Here is a 15,590-nt window from a genome sequence, read left to right on the forward strand (position 1 = left end):
AGGAAGTCACCTGAGAGGTACTCTAGATACATAGTCCTTGCTAGGGAATGTGTTGAATCCGAGCCATCTACCTTTGAGGAAGCAGTGCAGCAATAGATTTGGGTTGATGCTATGGTCAAGGAGTATGACTCCATAGTTCATAACAATATTTGGGACGTGGTTTCGAGACTAGAGAACAAGTCAGTTGTGAGTTCTCGTTGGCTTTATAAGGTAAAGCAAGCTACTGATGGTAGTGTGGAGAAGCATAAGGCAAGATTTGTTGCCCGTCACTTTTCACAAGTCGAGGGGATTTACTATGATGAGAATTTTTCTCCTGTCGCAAGGTATGCATCTATCAGATCTATGTTGGCACTAGCAGCACAAATGGGTTGGAAGATCAATCAGATGGATGTGAAGACTACATTCCTCAATGGCCAGATTGAGGAAGACATGTACATAGAGCAGTCTAAAGGTTTTGAGACCTTCGATAGTGAGTCGCATGTGTGCTGACTCAAGAGACCGTTGTACGGGCTGAAGCAAGCACCTCGTGCTTGGTACACTAGGATAAACAACTACTTCACCGGGTTGGGCTTCACAAAGAGTGAAGCGAATGTGAACCTGTACCACATCGTGGTGAAAGGTAAGTTGTTGATCATTGTACTTCATGTTGATGATCTCATATGGACCGGTGATGATCAATTGATCGTGTCTTGCAAGGAGGACCTTGCAAGATAATTTGAGATGAAAGATATGTGTCTCATGCATTAATTCCTTGGCATGGAAGTGTGGAAGAAATATGGGGAGTTGTTTGTGTCTCAGGGCAAGTATGCCAACAAGATACTCAGGAGATTCCACATGGAGAAGTGCAAGCCCATGTAGACTCCTCTAGCAGGTAACTAGAGGATGGAGGTTGCTACTTCAAGAGAAGTGGTAGAGGATACTATGTACAGGTAGCTTGTGGGTTCAATGCTATACTTAGTGAACACATGACCATATTTGTGCTATGCAGTGAACCAACTGAGTCAAGCGATGGTTCAGCCTACCAAGATGTTTTGGAAGGCAGAAAAGCATGTATTGAGATACCTCAGAGGCACATCTTAGTATGGATTATGGTACAAATAGACAGAGGGAGTGAATTTACAGGGCTTCACTGATGCATATTGGGTAGGGATTCCATCAGATCGGAAGAGCACAACAGGAGGGATTTTCAACCTTGCATCAACGACAGTTTCTTGGTGCAACAGGAAATAGAGGTCAACTACACTCAGCTCAGCAGAGGTAGAATACATGGTTGCAAGTTAGGCAACATGTGAGGCCATCTCGATGTAGAAAATCCTAGTCGGTTTGTTTGATTAGAGGATGGATCCAAATGTGATCTATTGTGATAATTAGAGTTGTATCAAACTCTATGAGAATCCAATATTTCATGACAGGTCCAAGCACATCGACATCTAGTATCATCATCTCAGAGACTATGTAGCGAGGAGAATCATGTTGCTGCAGTATATTTCGACAGAGGATGAAGATGCAGACATTTTGATAAAGGTATTGACAAAGTGTAAATTCAAGCTCCATAGAGACAGGATCAGGGTAGCAGATAATCCCTTTCTTGTTGAGAGAGAGTCTTCAAATATGGCACAAGAATATTCCAATTTAATTTGTCCTTGAATTAAATTTTCAATTAAAATCGAATTTAGTCTTAACAACTACTCGGAAATAATTAATTAATTAATTTTAAATTAATTAGTTGGAGAAATTCAAGTTAGAAGCCTTTCTGAACTCATGTAAGAGTTATCCCTTAAATTAAGGAGATAAGATTGAGTTATATCTGAGTTGTAATTAGTTAACTCAGTTTACTGAGTTAAGTCCAGTTAAATTAGTTCCAAACTATTTGAGGAACTAAAAGTGAGTTAACAGTCAGTTCATGCATTAATGCACTCAACTAGTGCTACTCCAATTAATTGAAGATTCCCTCATCAGAAACTCATGCATGTCTATTTTGAGAAAGACCCAGTTGAGATTAATGTTCAAGGACAGTGTACTATTAGTTGCATGTGTTTTCTCATGGAGAAAACTCATGCATGCAGTCAAGGGATTTATCCTTAAGGATTGTGCAATTTTGAAGGGAGGTTTTCCACTTGGTAATAGGAAGATTATCCACAAGGAACAATGCAAAGAAATAGGATCTTGGAGGGTAGAGAGGAAGGCTGGAGAGAAGCCAAGATTGCTTGTGAGTATCTGTGAGGATTGTACTGAGAGCTGGCTAGCTCTGAGAGCTAAGGCTTTGTATAATTCCTATGTATTTCCACCATTTATGATAATATAATAGTGTGCGGTTTTTAGCCAAGGCTTTCCCCAAAGTATTTTCATATGTATTGTGCCATTGATCATTCTTCTTCTCATTATATTATTTAACTCGATGTTTAAGCTTCTGCAAATTGACAGTAGAAGTAGGTTATAATATTCTGCTTTGATTTATATTGCATTATGGGGTTAACGTACCATCAGATTTTCTACAAGTGGAGCATAAAACCTAGTGGTCTCTGGAGAAAATAACATGTTATGGCATCAAAGGCTTAGATATATTGGAGAGAAGGGTCTTAGAATACTGCATGGTAATGTTATGGTAGAAGGTATGTCTAATTGCTCTCTGGATTTCGATTTTTTTGAACATACTATATATGGGAATTATAATCGTGTGAGTTCACCCTTTGGTTCTATGAGGGAGAAAGGGATAATAAAGCTTGTGTATAGTGATGTGTTTGGACCCATGTCAGTTCCATGACTGGGTCACTCTGTGTACTATGTTTCCTTTATAGATGAATTCTCAAGGAATACATGGATATATTTCATTAGGAAGAAATCTGAAGTCTTTGACAAGTTTAAAGAATTTAAGGCTCTGGTGGAAAATCAAACATAGAAGAAGATCAAGGTGTCGAGGATAGATAATTGTATAAAGATCTACAAGAAGGAATTTTAAGAGTTCTGTAAGACGTGTGGTATAGCACGACAAAATACTACTCCATACACACCTCAACAAAATGGAGTTGTAGAAAGCATGAACATGACATTGATGGAAAAGGAAAGAAGCATGCTCAGTGATGTCAGGTTAGGATAAGAATTCTGGGCAGAGGCAGTGGAGACTCCATGTTACCTTGTTAATAGATCACCTTCATCAATGTTGGAGTATAATACTGAACATGAGGTATGGACTCGAAAGAAACTCTTTCTTTCAAATCTAAGGATATTTGAATGTGATGCATATGTACATGTTCCAGAGGAGAAAAGAACCAAGTTGGATAGTAAATATGAAAGGTGCATCTTTATTGGGTATAAGGATGCTTTAAGAGGTTATACGCTTTGGAACCCAGAAATAAGGAAGGTGGTTTATAGTCGAGATGTGGTGTTTAGAGAGGTGAAATATGTTATTAAACATGAAGTCCCACCAAAGGAACCTGAGAAGATATATTTTGAGCTAAAGGAGGAAGAATCATACTCTACAATAGAAGTGGAATCAGAAGAGGAAGAGCCACAAACTCCATCTTTGAGAAGAGCAATTTGAGAAAGAGGGAATATAGAAAGGTATAGTCCATATATCTTTTATTCAAATTTTTCTTTATCTATTACTGATGATGATCTATGAACTGTCAGGGAGGTAGTAGATTCAGAGGATGGAAAGCTATGGAAAGAGGCCATGGTTGATGAAATGAAATCTTTGGACAAAAATGACGCTTGGGATCTGGTGGAGTTTCTAGTTGGAAAGAAACCGATTGGAAGAAAATGGGTATTTAAGAAGAATATGAATGGAGAATGCAAGGTGGAGAAATAGAAAGATCGTTTTGTGGCAAAATGTTATTCCCATGTGCCGAGGAATGATTTTGGCAAAAAAAATTCTGTTGTTGCAAAGTTATGTTCTATTAGATTACTTTTATCTCTTGATGTTGGTTTTGATTTTGATTTAGAACAAATGGATGTGAACACACCATCTTTTCATGGGGATCTAGAAGAAAATATCTACATGAAGCAACCTCAATGATTTGTAGTGAAGGGTAGGAAAGAACTGGTATGCAGGTTAAAAAATCTCTATATGGGTTAAAATAAGTCACCAAGGATGTGGTATCAAAAATTTGATACATATAAATGGGGACATGGCTTCACTAGAAGAAAGGCATTAATGTATATACGAAAATGCCTTATTTATAGGGACATTGTTGCTTATTGAGGTTGCAATATATTGGTCTATTGGAAGACAAAAAGCCTAACTATGATCTTTCATGTTTTTGTGAAACATTTCCATTCATTCTATGGAATACAATTGCTACAATGATTTTTATTAGACTGATCTCTTTGTCGAAAAACGTTTTTGAAAGTTCTTCAATAACATTGATCTCATTCAAGAAGAAATCACTTACTATTTATTCATATAAAAAAAATATGTTATGTGGTTTTATTTTGCAGCCAATATATCCTCCAAATATTGCTTCTTAATATCTTTCTACTAACTCAATAGATGCCCATCACCCCATGAAATTGGATGAAAGAGAAATCCTAATTTTCAAAATACAAATTGGTAACAATATTTAGCTTAATGGTCTTAATATGTTTGGCCATCATGAATTTGACAAAAAAAACTACTATATGCCTAGTCTTTTCCCATTACATTGGCAAGAGATAATGATATAACTCATCAACTTCAATCACTTGACCAATCAATTTCAACATGTCTCCTCTTCCATTCATATGTAGAATGCCTCCTTGTCAGCGGTCTAACCCATAGCTTTCAACATTGTTCTAACTCACACAAATAAAAGAGAATCATATCGCCCACCAAAAATGGTCATCCAAGATATTTCAAAGTACAATAAAATTTATACTTAACTATATATTTTATTCATTTTCTCTTATTACCCTCTACTAGCATAAAAAGTACTTTGCTACTAAATGCTTTAACTAACATGACAACATTTAATATAGGTGTTTGAAAACTTCTAAAAGAAAATGTATTCTCAAGAGAAAAAAATTCTATTGCCTTTCCATTAAAACTATAAGCATGATTATTGCATTCACATTGATAATAAGAACTTCTTAACCCAAAAAAAACTTCCCAAAACTTCCCTACATTTATAGTTCTCTATGTTAGACATTATTTTTCCATTAAAACATCCCATTTGAGAGCCACTAGTTTTTCCATGTTGGTGATAATCTCAAACTATTGCCTCTTATGAAAGACAATCCTATATGGAGAAGCATATTGTGGCACCACTCTTTGTCGTAGCATTGATACAATTGTGGCATTGATCTTTGTCATAACATTAATACTATTTTCACACTTACCACGAGTAAAGCTTCGATCACATCAACTTCCTCCAAAATGTACAACCAAACAAACATAAAATAAGGAATTCTTATAAATGAAAACAAAACTACTCTAAACTATAACTTGAGTCTCATATAAGAAACTTATAGACGAACTCATCCAAACTTGGCCTACCATAGATGTCCAGTTCAAAACATGACTGTTAGTTAAAGGGGTTAAATGATAGCTTTTGAAAACACATTGAAAATGTTACGCGGGTCTATGCAAAATCGGAAATCAAGTTAAATTTATAGTGCAATAAATCATAATTGGTTTAGTTGACACAAACGTATTGTCTGTTGGGGGAGGTGTGAGGAGAACAGTTATAGACCAACTCATCCAAACTTGGCCTACCATAGATGTCCAGTTCAAAACATGACTATTAGTTAAAGGGGTTAAATGATAGCTTTTGAAAACACATTGAAAATGTTACGAGCGTCTATGCAAAATCGGAAATCAAGTTAAATTTATAGTGCAATAAATCATAATTGGTTTGGTTGACACAAACGTATTGTCTGTTGGCGGGGGGTGTGAGGAGAACAGTTGTGACCCCACCCGGAGCACAATTTAGCCGGCATTCTATCGAGTAATCTGTAGCCGCGTACTCTTGCACGCTTCCGTCTTCCAAACTGACCCGGAAACGATTTGTGGGCTTTTTAATTGTTAATATGTGTCGGCATCCATCAACTTCTCGCTAACTCTTTAGCTGTATGTCATTCATTTTCCATCACTCGTTAGCTGTATGGCATTGGGTCTCGAAATATTTAATATTTTAATCATATTATTTGAATTTAATCACCAATTGGTTGAACATGCCATTCTGCAGGGCCGGAATTTTTAATCAACCCCACATTTGGAGAACAGGAGGGGATACCATTTTCACCAGCGTATCCCATACAGTGAATTGAGGTATTATATATAGATGGCGCAGATTTAGCATATTAGTGTTGCGTTGTGTTGCAAGGCAATAGAGCCTGCGTGTAATTATTTGAAGAAGAAGGCCTCTCCAGAGCCTGAACCAGAAGAGAGAGAGCACCGCCTCTTATCTTAAACCTTCAATGGTCCATGTGAAGTATTCGTAGTGGAGAAGTGGAGGTGCTCTCTCTCTTCATGTTCAGGGGATTCCGGCGATATGCACGATGGCGAATTGCTTAGTTAGATTTAGTCTTAATTTCTCCGCTGGTAAGGGCTACAGGTGGTGGAGTGAGCAATGCTTGTCCCTACACTCTATGTTTGTCATGGTCATCTGGCTTTTATGGAAGTGGAGAAATAATTGTACTTTTCAAGACCTCAGAACTCCTCTTGCTTCTATTCTGCTGCGGATTACAGATTCATCTGTCTCCCCTGATATGTAGGGATCTCTATTCCAACTGTTTCTTGAGGTCGTCATTGCTGCTGCGCATCAATGTTTTTTTTGGAACAGAACTGTTACTTGAGGTAGTCATTGCTGCTGCGCATCAATGTTTTATTTGGAACAGAACTGTTACTTGTGGTCGTCATTGCTGCTGCGCATCAATGTTTTTTTTTGGATTTGTCTGATTATGGAGCTCTCGCTCTATCTGGTGCTGTTGGTACACATGGTCCATATGGAGATTTCTTAGTTTATTGGTCTCTTTCTGCTGTGAGACTAACTGCTCCACCCATCTGATCATCTGTAAACCTTGCACATTTCTCTCATACATGGTTTTTATCTGTTTTTGCCGTGGGTCTCCAGACAATTCGGTTATGCTGTATTCATGGACATTATATTTCCCGTAATATAATATATATGGTTTTTTTCTTCTGAAAAAAAAAAAGCTTCACTAATTTTGCAATCATATATCATTCACATCCAGCAGTTTTTTGTTGGCTAACTCGTTACCCTTTTAGGATGTTGAAGCGCACATACTGAGCGACGCCCAGGAAATCTGAGTTTTGAATTAGGATACGTCTGGCTGTGTCTGTGCTGAATAATTACTACAAGTGTGGAATCTTCGTACGCATGCTGTTTCAATGAACTAATGATTGACAAGTACAAGTTATCTGTTTTGAAATTTCATCTCAGTTTCATGGCAGATAATTAAAGCATTCACTAGTAAAATATCACGTTTTTATTTTGAATGTGTTAGAGTCACCAAAATTTTAGCCCAAAATTATGTTAATGTTTTTTTTGCACAGGTTGAAAATTTATCATAATTTGTTTGTGAAACCAGTGCAGGCTGACTTATCATCTTTATTGGAAAACTATGCCGTGGTCAGTAAGGGGCAAGCTTTCACTCCTACTACAGGCTTTCACTCTTGGGATGTGCCTCTAGGTGAGGAAGAGAACCACTTAACCAAGCAAAAACAGTTTTAGGGGGGAAGAAGAGAACCACTTAACCAAGCAAAAAGAGTTTTAGGGGTGAAAAAGAGAACCACTTAACCAAGCAAAAAGAGTTTTAGGGCATACTACAGGGGTATGTTATGTTAATGTTTATAAACTCTAGTGAAACTTTTAACTTGTTAATGAAAAAAAAATTAGTGTGGGGAAATATTCAAATTTATAGCGATTTTGGCTAAATTTAATATATAAAAAATCATTTTGAAAAAAATATTTGTAAAAAGATTTAAATTTATAATGATCTTTGATATTATTTTTTTTAAATATTTAAATTTATAAGGTTTGAATTTTTGACAATGCTTAATATATGATAAATAATTTTTTAAAAAAATTAAAAAACGAAATAATTTCTTTTGGACCCTATTAAAAAATAATTAGCATGCCAAATATTATTACTAAAAAATTTCATAGCCAATCTCAATGATAAACCATAAAGGGATATATATGTTAATCACTACAAATATTAAGAAATTTTCATTATTTATTCTTATTAATTAGATTTCTGAAATGAGTTGTCTTTAGTGTAATTTTTTGGATAAGAGTTATCCATCATATTTGTGATTTCAATAAATTCCTGCCAGACTTTAGAGCAAAAAACCCACAAGAAAACCTTCCAAAAAAATCTCAAAAGACCAACTAAATATTCTAAAATAAATTAAAATACAGGGAAGATATTAGAATGAAATATTACGGGACATTTCACCACAACATTTTTTTAATACAATTTATATGACATACTTTTAGCAAAAAGTATATTAAAATTGTAAATGTAAATTTGAACTTTTAAAGTTTTTAACAATATATGTGGAAAATGTACACTATTTCGAATGTGGACACGAACGAGCTGGAACGCAGGGCGGGCGCCTCTGGTTAGGGTTTACGCAGGTGCGCAGGATTCACAGAGGAATCCGCAGCCAGGGGACGGTTCCTCAGTCGGGGGACGGAATCCTCAGATAAGGTCTGCGGCTCTTTCGGCTGAAACGATTTTTTGCAGTTTCGTTGTTTTTAAAAGAGAACTGGGGTTAAAACCTAGCCGACAGTACTGAACGGGATGGACGAGACAAAGGGGGGGGGGTGCAAACCCCTCCTTCAAAAATATAGTGATGGGAGAAACCAGTTCAGAAGGGATTCCAAACGGAAACAAGGAAAACCTGGCCCCGGTAATGGGCAACTTATGGCAGAAACGAATGAAAGGAAAATGCCTTCCTCGAGCTCAGAAAAAACCCAGGTATGTCATTCCCTTCAATAAACTGGAGGAATACAATAGCTATATGAAGGATCATGCATTAATCTGCAAATTTATTGGCTATTGGCCTTCAGAAAAGGAGTTAAATAGATGGATAGAACAGCGATGGAAACCCCGGGGTCATATAGATCTTAAACTGGGAGCGCAGGGTTTCTTCACTGCTATCTTTACGAACCTGGAAGACAAGAATAGAATTTTTGAGGAAGGGCCGTACTTCCTGAACAATGCAGGTCTGTTTATGAAGCATTGGGAAGAACGGTATAACCTTGACAAAGAAAAACTAATGGATGTCCGGGTGTGGGTTAGGCTGTTTGGGTTACCCGATAAGTTTTGGGATCCGGAAATCTTGGAAGGAATAGGAAACTCAATAGGTAGCTTTGTCAAGACTGCAGAGGCCACCAGAAGAGGAAAGTATAATGCCTTTGCCAGAATTTGTGTTTTCATGAACTTGGCTGAACCACTCCCGGAAAATATCGAATTGGAATACCATGATGAGGTCTGGACGCAGCCGATTGATTATGAACACATCCCCTTTCGATGCCGGAAATGTCATGAGTACGGCCACCTATATAGGCAATGCCCATTGAATAAGGAGGAAGGGGGGAAGACAGATAAAGATAGGGCAACAGACAAAGAGGAAGGCTTCCAGCAAGTCTATAGAAAGAAACGGCAAAATAAGGAAAACCTGAAACCCAAATCGCAAGAAACATCCAATACAATAAAAAGTCAAAATAAGTTCCAGGCGCTGCAAGATGACACGGAAGGGTATGAAATAAATTTGAATGATGATGAAGATCCAGAGAACTCGCCCATGGAGATTTCCCGAGAAGAGAAAGAGAAAGCAAAAAGCCCAAACAAACCAAACAAGGAACAAACAGAGGAAAAAGAGGCGGAAGAAACAGTGGAATCGCATATGGAAATTGAAAACCAAATGGAAAATGAGGCCGAAGAGGAAAAGTTAATGAAGAGACTACTCCAGGAGTGGAAGTATCTGGATAATAGATTTATACCAGAAAAACAAAAACAGTTATTCAAGGAAGCTTTCCAGAAATACAAGGAACGGAAAGGGGAAAACCTGGAAAAACAAATAACGGAGGTTGGTGAGCAGCAGAAAGAAATGCTGGAAATGGGCAATGCTGGCAAAAGTAGCAGAAAAAGAGGTCGGAGAACGTTAAATGAAACTATCCAATCGGTGGGCGAAACATTGATCAACTCTGGTAAAGTGATACCTCTGTCAGAGGTATTTTTTCCTTCCTTCCAAAAGTTTTAAATGATTATTGTCAGCTGGAATATTAGGGGCTTGCATAGTAAGGGAAAGCAAAGATATTTGAGAGATAAACTCAAAAAAGAAAAACCTAGCATTTTGATACTGCAGGAGACTAAAATTGGGGTACACCAGTTAGAAGAAATCATTGAAAAAAATAGATTGAATTACAAAGTTATGGGACAGGATGCCATAGGAGTTGCTGGGGGAATAGCAATATTGTGGAACCCGAATGAAATCCTTCTAGATAATTGGACTAGCATGCATGGAATCTTGACCGGGCTGGGCAGGATAGTGGGGACCAAGGAAAAGGTGGTCATTACAGGTGTTTATGGACCCACAAACCCTGGAGAAAAAGAAAACTTCATCAGAAGTTTAAGAACTATCCGACAACTTTTTTCTGGGCAACCTTGGATCATTGGAGGAGACTTCAACTTAATCAGATCCCTGGAAGAGAAAAAAGGTGGGGTTAGAAGGCTGGATCAGTTCATGGATAAATTTAATGAGATGATAGAGGACCTAAGAGTAGTAGATCTTAAAACCATCAATGGAGTCTATACATGGAATAATCGAAGAGGAGGCAAGAACCAAATTGCCTCAAAACTAGACAGATTTTTAATATCTGAAGACATCTTGAACAAGGATATCTTTGTCGAGGCCAAGATTATCCCCTCCTTGGGCTCGGACCATTGGCCAATCCGATTGGAAATCGACATTAAAAAAATCCAGGGTAAGAAGCCATTTCGGTTTGAAGCATTCTGGTTACGGGATCCGAATTTCATAAAAAAGGTAGAAGAATGGTGGAATCAAAGTAGAGTGCAGGGTAGAGGAAAGATGCACACGTTTCATTTAAAATTGAAAGAATTGAAGATGAAGATTAAGAAGTGGAACAAAGAGGAATTTGGCAACATCTTGGAAGATAAGCAAAAACTAGAAAAGGAAATGGAGGATCTCCAACATAAAATAATTTTGGAAGGCAGGGCTGAGGAAAGCATCACCAAAGAAGGGATTCTGCTGGGAAGAATGGAAGAAAGACGAAAGCAAGAGGAAATTCTATGGCGACAAAAATCTAGAATTAAATGGCTTCGGGAAGGGGAAAGAAATACAAAATTTTTTCATCAGGCAATGGTTAAGCATAGACAGGGAAACAAAATTCTCTCCATTAAAGGAAATAATGGTATAAGGTTGGTGGAGCAAAAGGAAATTGAGAAAACACTAGTGGATCATCATAGAGGAATCCTTTCTGAACCTCAGGTAGATCGAGTGAGAGCTATCCAGGAGATCTGTACTGCTATACCTAGACTAGTTACGGAGGACCAGAACAAAGCCTTAATGAGGGCGGTTACTTTGGAAGAGCTGGAAGATACAGTGAAAGCAATGAGGAAGGGCACAGCACCGGGCCCGGACGGCTTTACAGTAGATTTCTACCAGGCTGGCTGGCATTTTCTTGGAAAAGACATACTGGATTTGGTAGAAGAGTCAAGGGTGCAGCAGAAGGTATGGCCGGCTCTTAACTCAACCTTCTTTACTCTAATTCCTAAAGGAGAAAATATGGAGGATGCTAATGGCTTTAGGCCGATAGCTCTCTGTAATGTAGTGTATAAGATCATAACCTCTCTAATTGCTAGAAGATTAAAACCCTTGCTGGAAAGTTTAATATCGGCGGAGCAAACTGGTTTTGTGGAGGGGAGGCAGATCTTGGATGGCTTAGTTGTCTCTCAAGAAGTTATTCACTCACTCAAAGATAAAAAACGAAAGGGAATGATGATCAAGCTTGATTTATCCAAGGCTTACGATAGGCTTAACTGGAGGTACCTGGAAAGAGTTCTGGAATGTTTCGGTTTTCACAAGAGATGGATTACTTGGATCCACAATCTCATTTCTTCCCCTAACTTTTCAATCTTAGTCAATGGAAACCCTTCGAACACGTTTAATGCCTCCAGAGGTATCCATCAGGGTGATCCGTTGTCCCCTTTCTTGTTCATCTTAGCAGCAGAGGGTCTAGGAAGGTATATTACTCAGGAAAGAGCAGCTCACAGATTAAAAGGACTTCGCTTATGGGGAGACAGACTTCCTCTAACGCATCAACAATTTGTTGATGATATAATGCTCTTTGGAGAGCCAACTGTTAAGGAAGTCAAACATCTAAAGAAAATTCTAGACCTGTTTGCTGAGGCATCGGGACTTGAAATTAACCGGGATAAATCGTGTGTTTTTATCTTCAACACGGTGGATCAAGTGAAGACTCACCTTATTAGAATTCTGGGCTTCAAAACGGGTGAACTACCTACCAAGTATCTGGGTAACATGCTGGACTTCACGTCAAAAAGATTAAAGAATTGGCAGGGAATCTTAGATAGAATGAGGAAAAAAGTCTCGAGCTGGGCCTTTAGGGCCCTGAATATTGCTGGCAGAATTATTTTAGCCAAATCGGTTCTTCAGGCTATACCTATTTATCCCCTTTCAATTATGGCAGCCCCGAGAGGAGTTTATGGGAAGATTAGAGAAATTATCAGAAATTTCATTTGGAGAGGGTCGGAGGAAAAGAAGAAATGGGTCTTAGTCGCCTGGAATCAGCTTACAGAGAGGAAAGAGAGAGGTGGGTTAGGATTAAGAGACCCAGAATTGCTCAATCAAACAATGGGAGCTAAACTTTGGTGGAGGTGGTTGCAAGGGGGAAATGACCTCTGGAAATCAATATGGAGAACAAAATATCGAATGCCAGACTCACAGGTAGACATTCTAAGACAAGAAGAAACGCCTCGCGGATCTGCTATATGGGAATTGGCCAGCCAAAATAGAAACATTGTCGAGCAGCATGCGTTCTGGGAAATCAGAGGAGGGAATGAGGCTCACTTCTGGGACGACAAATGGCAGCAAAGAGAAAGACTGAACAATATGCAGAATCTTCATCAAATCAGAGGAAGAATTGAGGGGAATAGAACAAGTGTCAAGGATTATTGGAAACCTGCCAGCATGGATGACTGGTGGAGATCCTGGAAGGACCCGTTAGAGTGGGATCAGAATCTTAGTCCTGACATGCAGACGGCTTTCAAAAAGGAAATGAACTCAAGGAAAATCAGAGTAAGAGACGGAAAAGATATCCTACGCTGGGGTAATACCATGAGAGGTCTTTTCTCAGCTAAGGAAGCTTATTATTTGGTAAATTCTCACAATAACAATGAAGGCCAGCAGGATTGGAGGAAAATTTGGGATCTAAATTGGTGGCCCAAAGTGACCACTTTCACTTGGTTAGCTTCGAAAAACAAAATCTTAACTTGGGACCGCATCCAGAAACGGGGTTTCTCGGGACCTTCGAGCTGCTATCTGTGCAGAAAACACGAAGAAAACAGAGATCATATCATGATCCACTGCCCGTTTATTAATCAACTCTGGTCTAATACCAAGCGCACCTTTAATAAACCTGGGGTGGAGGTTAGAGATTTTCTCGAAATGGTTTTCCATTGGAGGGAAGAAACTTTCCACTGCAAAGTCATACAGCGAGCCTGGAATCTTATATCAGGTTTTGTAATATGGATGACATGGAAGGAACGCAATGCTAGAATTTTCAAAAGTATCAATAAGGAGCCTGAGGTAATCTGGGAGCGGGTGGTAGAGGCGATGAGAGAAACCATTCTGGTAGAGAGATGGCAGGATGAGGATTGGAAAGCAGATCCAAGGGAGAAAGAAATTTTGAACAGACTCAACCTTAAATTTGAAATGGTGCATTATCAATTAAGGAGAGAGCAGGACATGAGGATTAAAAGCCCAGACAAGTTTACCTATCCTAGGGGACAATTTATAAAACTAAATTTCGATGGAGCCTCTAAGGGCAACCCTGGGGATGCAGGGTTCGGGGGTATATTCTGTGACAGCAACAGACAAGTAAGATGGATATGTGCCGACTGGGGAGGGAAGATGACCAACAATGAGGCCGAGTTCTGGGCTCTCCATACTGGATTGAGAATTGCTATCAGAAATGGGTACTCCAACTTGGAAATTACGGGCGACTCCCAAATTGCCATTGAAATGGTAAAGAAACTCAGGAATGGCAAGGGGTGGGAAAAGGTGACTAAGAGCTGGCGCACAGCAGGTATCGTACAGGAGATAGCGGATATGATTAAAAGAATAGACTACTATATCTTTAATCATGTTAGAAGAAATGGCAATAAAACTGCAGACTGGCTTGCCAACTGGGGCAGCCGTGGCCAGCAAAGCAGGATAGATAGTCAGTGGAGGAATGCGGAGGCAAATAGAGAGTGGAAAGATCTGATTACGCTCATTAAGGTTGATCATGATGGTGCTATCGGGGATCACACTTCGATCAATGAAAGGGATTATTAATTGGCAGAGGCACGGTCGAACCATGGCCAAGGTTCGATTGAATAAGGTGCTAAGTGGCATGCAAATCCACACAATGATGAAGCAGGAATTAAAAGGAGGTATTATGGCGGCAGAGGGGATGAGTACCAAAGATTACACATTTGATGCGATAATTAATAGGCATCAGCTGAGAGGGGAGATTAACGAGGCGACAGGATACATTGCAGTGGACGTGATTACGGATGGAACGGCCGATGGTAGTGGGGTACCGGATCCGGATGGGAAGCAGCCGGGAATTAAAATTTGGGCCTCATCCTATGTTCACCGTATTATTAATCTCCGAAGTCAAGAGAAACAGAGACCGAGAAACAACTACCCTTGCGGGATAATTCGGAAACATTTCCATAGTCTCCAGCAGAGGCATTCAAAGGGGGGAAATAAGCAGAGAAGGAAGAGCGACAGGACTGCAGGTGGTATGGAAACTCGACAGAGAGGCCGTGGTGTAGGGGGGTGGAATGCAATTGATGAAGATCGGGAGCAAGGGAAGGGCAAAAGCCCCATAGAACGAGACTCCCCATTCATAATTTGGGATATAGATGATGATTCAGAAGAGGAAGACGTTGGAGTCTCTGGGAAAAGATTTAAGGAAATGCAAAAGAGGAGCTTGAAAGGTAGCACGCCCCAGCCGGAGACAAATTCGCCTATGCTAAATGCCTCTGATGATAGACGTTCGGGGCTTCGCAAGAGGGGTCGTCCACTGAGCAGTGGTCAAAGCAAAACACAGAAGGGGGATAGGAACCAGAGCACGACAGAGCATGAGGAAGGGGAAAATTCTGGAAAGCGACAGCAGCAATCTGCGAAGCCTAAAAGAACAGTGATGCACCAAATTCGAGAGGCGGAAAAGGCCTTTCAAAACAATGCTGACCCTGATATTCGTAGGTTAATGCAATATCTTGAAGAGGAGGCCATTCAGGAGCAATCGTCAGACGAGATGGAAGAATGGGCAACAATCCTCCACGACCCGGGCCACACTCGTGGTCGTAGAACTCTGTTCAAGCAGTCC

At 39.4% G+C, this 15,590-nt stretch overlaps 1 protein-coding gene across 1 annotated transcript; it reads left to right on the plus strand.

Annotated features, from left to right (window-relative positions):
- Positions 1 to 8,797: 8,797 nt before the first annotated feature.
- On the plus strand, positions 8,798 to 14,548 carry LOC149232463 (uncharacterized). The gene is made up of 2 exons (XM_089381925.1): positions 8,798 to 10,180; positions 10,316 to 14,548. The coding sequence occupies exons 1-2, from the start codon at positions 8,798 to 8,800 to the stop codon at positions 14,546 to 14,548; spliced, it is 5,616 nt and encodes a 1,871-aa protein (XP_089238051.1).
- The last annotated feature ends 1,042 nt before the right edge of the window (positions 14,549 to 15,590 follow it).

This window comes from Pinus tabuliformis, chromosome J, assembly GCF_031772625.1.
Source record: "Pinus tabuliformis cultivar Carrire ecotype Pingquan chromosome J, CPIR1, whole genome shotgun sequence".
Taxonomy (NCBI): domain Eukaryota; kingdom Viridiplantae; phylum Streptophyta; class Pinopsida; order Pinales; family Pinaceae; genus Pinus; species Pinus tabuliformis.

Bases quoted from the DNA above. Each gene is read 5' to 3' on its own strand.
- LOC149232463 (XM_089381925.1), top strand. From the start codon at position 8,798: ATGGGAGAAACCAGTTCAGAAGGGATTCCAAACGGAAACAAGGAAAAC. The intron at 10,181-10,315 runs GTATTTTTTCCT...TTGATACTGCAG, and splicing joins AAGTGATACCTCTGTCAGAG to GAGACTAAAATTGGGGTACA.